This window comes from Bremia lactucae, linkage group LG1 (assembly GCF_004359215.1).
Source record: "Bremia lactucae strain SF5 linkage group LG1, whole genome shotgun sequence".
Classification (NCBI taxonomy): domain Eukaryota; phylum Oomycota; class Peronosporomycetes; order Peronosporales; family Peronosporaceae; genus Bremia; species Bremia lactucae.
This window is the reverse complement of record NC_090610.1, coordinates 15602759-15609166: the sequence shown is the minus strand read 5'-3', so window position 1 is coordinate 15609166 and position 6408 is coordinate 15602759. Positions and strand designations below refer to the sequence as shown.

The window sequence follows — 6408 nt, the reverse complement described above, 5'->3', positions numbered from 1 at the left end:
ATCTTATCTTATCTGTCTCTCTCTTTTGTTTACATCTACAGTTGATTAGTCTGCGGGATAAATATATATAATGGCCTATACCTATTTATGGATAAGATTTCTGAACATTACTATTTAAAATAGTATCCTCCAAATATTATCTACCTTTTAGATAATATATTTATCAACAAGCTTTAAGTGTTAATTTTAAGTAACGATACACCCCGTTACATAAAGTGTACTGAACGGGTTTGTGTGGCATCTTCAGCCCGTCGCACTGCTTTGTATTGCTGGTGAAGTCCTCAATGCTGTATACTCCTAAGACGATACAATAACGATGTGGGAGCTCGAGCCGAGCGTCTGCACCATTCGGATTCAACCCTTTCACTAAGTTAATATGCATTTCATGATACAAACTAAATCATTTTAGTCAATAAAAATACCTCAAACCTGGATCCCAAAATAATCAATTAAGAAAGAATAGTAGTTTTTGTAAAGTATGTTCTTTAACTAGATTTGCTCTTATGTAGGTAAACTGCTCATGGTGGCGTCAAAGCCGATTCTGACTGGCCGTAAGCCCCCCGACTGCCGTATCATGGAGAACGTGACGGACAACATGAATAATGTGCAGAAAGAAGACACTTATGCGCCTGCCAAAAAAATGGCACGTCGTGATCACTTAATCGGCATGGAGCTCCAAGTAATTGCCAAGTGGGAAGCTGAAAAGCTCTTTGAATCGGACCCCGACTCGAGCAAGCCAAAGTACATGGTCACATTCCCATTTCCATACATGAATGGCTACTTGCACGTTGGTCACCTGTTTACACTCCTGAAAGTAGAATTTGCATCTCGCTATCACCGTTTGAAGGGTGAAAACGTCATCTTCCCCTTTGGCTTCCACTGCACGGGGATGCCCATCCAAGCCGCCGCAAATAAGCTTAAGCGTGAGTTCGAGCAGTTCGGCAACCCGCCAGACTTTTCACGCGATCTTACCACAAAATTCGAAAATGCGATCGAAAATTCTTTGAATAAGGCGCAAGGAAAGAAACCGAAAGCTGCAGCCAAGACCGGCGGTGTCGTGCATCAGTACGATATCCTTAAGATCTCACACATCCCTGAGAATGAAATTTTCAAGTTTCAGAATCCGCTTCATTGGCTCCAATACTTTCCTCCACACGCTATCGCTGACCTTAAACGTTTTGGGATGACGATTGACTGGCGTCGCTCTTTTATCACGACGGACGTCAACCCGTTCTACAATGCCTTTGTGACTTGGCAACTAAACAAGTTGAATGAACAGAAACGCATTGTACGTGGCAAACGGCCTAATGTCTATTCCATTGTGGATGGACAGAGTTGTGCTGACCACGACCGGGCGTCTGGAGAAGGCATAGGCCCTCAGGAGTACACGCTCGCCAAGCTTCGTGTACAGGAACCCTTTTCGAATTCATTAGCTACTCTTGCTGGTAAGAAGGTGTATCTGGCGGCGGCTACGCTACGTCCTGAGACGCTCTATGGCCAGACAAATTGTTTCGTGCTGCCTGAGGGCGACTATGGTGCTTTTGTGATCAATCACGACAATGACGTGCTTATAATGAGCCATCGTGCGGCGCGTAATTTGGCGCACCAAGAATTCTCGCGTGTTTGGGGAAAAGAAGAGTGTTTACTTGAGCTTAAGGGATGGGACTTGCTTGGTTTGCCATTATCGTCTCCTAAAGCTCCGTACGACACGATATATACACTGCCGCTGCTTTCGATCTCGATGGGCAAGGGAAGTGGTGTGGTCATGAGTGTCCCGTCCGACTCGCCCGATGATTTTGCAGCCTTCCGTGACTTGAAACAAAAGCCTGCTCTGCGTAAAAAGTTCGGCATCGCGGACCACATGGTGCTACCGTACGAGCCTGTACCCATTATTGAGATTCCGGGCTTTGGAGACATGGCGGCTGAAAAAGTTTGCAATGAGTTGAAGATTGTTTCGCAGAATGACAAGGATAAATTGGCCAAGGCCAAGGAGCTTGTATACCTTAAAGGATTTTATGAAGGTGTGCTTCTTGTTGGCTCCCAAAAAGGTCAGAAGGTGTGCGATGCCAAGGCTGTGATGCGCCAAGAGTTAATGGAAGCTGGACACGCTATTCCATACTGGGAGACTGAGTCTCTAGTTATGTCGCGAAGTGGGGATGAGTGTGTCGTTGCGCAGTTGGATCAGTGGTATTTGACGTACGGTGCAGAGGACTGGAAAAAACGTGTGATGGATCACATAAGCGATCCGAAGAGCTTTAACGCATACAATCCAGTGGCGCTAGGTGAGTACAAATCGACTCTTGGTTGGCTGAAAGAGTGGGCGCCATGCCGACAGTCTGGTCTGGGTACGCGACTTCCTTGGGACCCCGAATTTGTGGTTGAGTCACTTACCGATTCGACTATTTACATGGCGTATTATACTATCGCGCACCATTTGCATGCCAATCTGGACGGGTCCCTTTTAGGACCGCACGGCATTAAGCCTGAGCAAATGACCAAGGAGGTTTTTGACTACATTTTTCTTAAGGCATCGCCCCCCACTGAGTCGACGATCCCTCTTGATGTTCTGAAACAATTTCGGGACGAATTTGAATACTGGTACCCTGTTGACGTCCGTGCGTCTGGCAAGGACTTGATTCGCAATCACTTGTCGATGTGTCTGTACAACCACGTAGAAATCTGGCGAGACGATCCGTCCAAGTGGCCGCGAGGCTTTTTTACGAATGGTCATGTTCAAGTAGACGGTAAGAAGATGTCGAAATCGATGGGAAATTTTCTTACGCTCAAAGACTGCGCCGCCGAATTTGGTGCTGATGCCACACGTTTTGCGTGTGCTGACGCTGGTGACGGCATGGACGATGCCAACTATGCATTGGACACGTGTCGTATGGCCATCTTGCGTCTCACAACCGAAGAGGAGTGGATTAAACGAGTTTTGGAAGACAAGGCGTTGCTACGCTACGGTGAACACAACTTTAACGACAAGGTGTTTTTAAACCAGATGAACAATCTTATAATTACGACGGCTTCGTTCTACGAGCGTCTGCAATGGCGTGAAGGTCTGCACTCGGGGTTCTTTGAGTACCAGATTGCTCGAGACTCGTATCGGGACATCTGTTCCCGTAGTGAAGTGCCTATGCACCATGATGTAACAATGCGATTTATTGAGTCACAACTTGTTATTCTATCACCAATCTGTCCGCACTTTTGCGAGTCCATGTGGACTGCTATTGGCAAGACTGGCTTTGTGTCGGTGGCTCCCTGGCCTGTGGCTGAGGAGGTTGATCATGGACTCTTACGTGCGGGAGACTTCCTAAACAAGGTAACTCGTAGCTTCCGTGAGGTCCTTGCCAAGAATAATAGCAAAAAGAAGGGGAAAAAGAATGCAGCACCGGCTGAGGTAGCCAAGAAAGGGACGCACGCTCACGTGTACCTGACGTCAGAGTTTCCTGTGTGGCAGCAAAAAGTTCTCCTGCTTATGGACGGTCTTTTTGATGACAAGACAAGGCAATTTTCTGCTGACTTTTTGCAGCAGCTAAAGGGTGCGCTTCTCAGGGACGATTCGCTAAAGAAGCTCACGAAAAACGTGATGCAATTTGCTGCCTTTGTCAAGACGGAAGCGGAACTGCGTGGCCGTGAAGCTCTTGAATTGAGGTACGGTATCGACTTATCGGTACATTTGCTCGATGTTTTGTATTCATAAACTTTCTCTTTTGTTCCGGATGGTGCAGGATGCCATATGATCAGAAGAGCGTCCTTGTTACGAACAAGGTTTACCTCTGTCGTTCTCTTGATCTCGAAGATATTGAGGTACGGTAACCCAGGCATGATTAATAACGGTCGGATCATAACGTACGTTTATGCAATTCTTAGTTCTATTACGTGGGTGAAGACATTCCCGATGCAGACTTGAAGAGGATGGAGACGGCTTCGCCAGGCAAGCCCGCCCTATTTGTCTATGCTTAATAAATTCAGAAGTTCTTTTAATCTTGTTTTAAAGCTTTCGCATACAACAAAATCAACGAAATTGACTACACAAGCTGCAAACTTCGCTTTCTTGCACTTTCAATCTTTAGCTAAGCTCATTGTTGCATACTAGCGCACAATGACCTGTTCGTAGCTAGTACAAAAGAAAAAGTGGACACGCATGTCTTCTATTCCGAGTCGGCAATTTCAATCCGGCTGCCACGACGAATCTGGCCCCAACCAATGAGACGCCAATGCTTGTCAATCCGGCGACTGATTGCAATTTTCTCTCCTTCCTGCGTACACACTGGCACCGTAAGTAGAATTTTGGCCAGATCTTGCTTCACAGCCAGCACTTTGCCTCCAGTGGCCGTCGATCCAATGTTGACCATCAGCACTTCAGCTTTTGAAAGTTTCTGAACTTTAGACGCCTTGCTACCTTCCTGGGTCTTGACACCCAACAGACGCTTTAGCAAGTAAAAATTAATTTCCAACTCGGTAAACACGTGCGGTAGACTGCCTTTGAGCCCCAGGACTTGACCCACGAGACGATCCGAGCGTGTGAGCGTAGGATCAATGTGCGTACCAACACCAATAAGTCCACCAGGAACAGCATATTGCAGGTCATTCTTCTCTGCATACAGCGACACGATACGCGAGAAAATGGGCACGCACGTCATCTTGCCTTCCTCGTCTTTGCTCACGATGCCTGGGCGCACTTCAATCTCATCCCCGACACGGAGCACCCCTTCAAGAATCGAGCCACCAGCAACCCCACCTTTCAAGTTCTCCACGTCTTCTCCAGGCTTGTTGACATCAAAGGACCGAATGACAATGAGTTTCGGCTTGGACGTAAAATCTCGCTTGGGAACCGGAATGTTCCGGCAAATGTACTCACAAACGACGTCCACATTGTATTTTAATACAGCCGAAATCGGGATAATCGGTGCATCGTGCGCGACGGTACCCGCGACAAACTTTTTTATTTGCTCGTGTTGCGCCACTGCAGCATCTTCTTTAATCAAGTCCACTTTATTTTGTAAAATGATAATGTTCTGTAGCCGCATGATTTCAATCGCAGCCAGATGCTCGGACGTCTGCGGTTGGGGACAGACTTCATTACCAGCTACTAGTAGTAAGGCAGCGTCCATGACAGCGGCCCCGTTAAGCATTGTCGCCATGAGAATGTCGTGCCCCGGACAGTCGACGAAAGAAACGTGCCGCTGCAAGATCCACGTCGTCTTGTCATCATTTTCGTCCACAAAACGGTCGGGTTTCGAACTTCCGAACGCACGGTAGCATCCAATGCCCGTGCCGTTCTCAGCGCGGTAGATTTTGGCGTTTGCATAGCCAAGTTTGATGGTGATGTTCCGCTCAAGCTCGTTCTTAAAACGTACCGTTTGTACGCCTGAAATAGCCTTTACGACCGTCGATTTACCGTGGGCGACATGGCCTATAGTACCAATATTGATTGTCGCCTAGCAGGTAGTAAAGCAGTCAGAAAAGATGTCAACAACCCGCAATTTTAGAGGTCGACTGCGTATGAGCTCACCTGACGACTGATGACTTCCTGGGTTAGTGGGGTAAGCTCCTCGATCTTAAGCTTTGATAGGTCTTGCACTGCTAAGTGCTTCTGCACTTGTTCCTGCATAATAAAGGGTGAGGGAGCGCAACGATTCGGTCACTTTGTCACTGGACGCCGAAGGGAAGCTCGTAGGAATTAAGGAAAAATTTGCTGGCCGAGGACAGTCATTCTAATACGAGCGGTGTGTCACACATTATTATTGCTTTGACGTGTGCGAAACACATTTTCGAGCTAGGAGAAAAAATGACGTCACAATTTGCCTGGAACTTTGCAGGGCACAGATTAGCAATTTGTTTTGCGTCCAACAATAGTTTTTAGAGCCTAATGCACAGTTGCTGGTTTGGATCCTCAAGCTACGTACTGGAGACATGGAACGGGGCAACTTCGGTAAAATTTCATTTGTTATAAACATAACGCCGAAATAAAATGTTTTATGAGAAAAAACTATGGAGGAACAATTTATGGAGGAAAAATGTAGGAGGGCACGTCGTAATGCGGCCACGCTCTACTTAAGCACACACCCTAGCACAGCGAGGAAGCGGTTTGCACCTGCTTCTCTTGCGTGCAGTGAGGTAGTTGTGGTGGGCGCGCAAGCGACCTCACCCAACACACTAAGAACTCTGGTGAAGTGACGTCACGGGAGCGGTAATCCGTCTCCTCGTGCGCACTTACCAAGTAGGTAGTAAATTTCAGACTGATTTATATTTAATAGAATTAAATACAAATACCTATTTTTACCAATTAAAATGATATCTCTATAGATATCATTTAATATGTATTGCGAGCGTATCTTTATAGATACCTCGCGTAACTGATGACGCTAGCCGTCATCATGGATGACGCTGGGCGTCATCCCT

General features: G+C 46.8%; 2 protein-coding genes across 2 annotated transcripts; one reads left to right on the top strand and one right to left on the bottom strand.

Annotated features, from left to right (window-relative positions):
• Nucleotides 1–520: 520 nt before the first annotated feature.
• Nucleotides 521–3966, top strand: CCR75_004053 (uncharacterized protein; the record flags this gene model as incomplete). Its single annotated transcript, XM_067962143.1, has 3 exons — nt 521–3654; nt 3732–3810; nt 3874–3966. The coding sequence occupies 3 exons, from the start codon at nt 521–523 to the stop codon at nt 3964–3966; spliced, it is 3306 nt and encodes a 1101-aa protein (XP_067815311.1).
• CCR75_004052 (uncharacterized protein) lies at nt 3788–5675 on the bottom strand. The gene is made up of 2 exons (XM_067962142.1): nt 5519–5675; nt 3788–5444 (listed from the first exon to the last, which is right to left on the bottom strand). Exons 1-2 carry the CDS (start codon nt 5615–5617, stop codon nt 4155–4157), a joined length of 1389 nt encoding a protein of 462 aa, XP_067815310.1. The 5' UTR covers nt 5618–5675; the 3' UTR covers nt 3788–4154.
• Between the last annotated feature and the right edge of the window lie 733 nt (nt 5676–6408).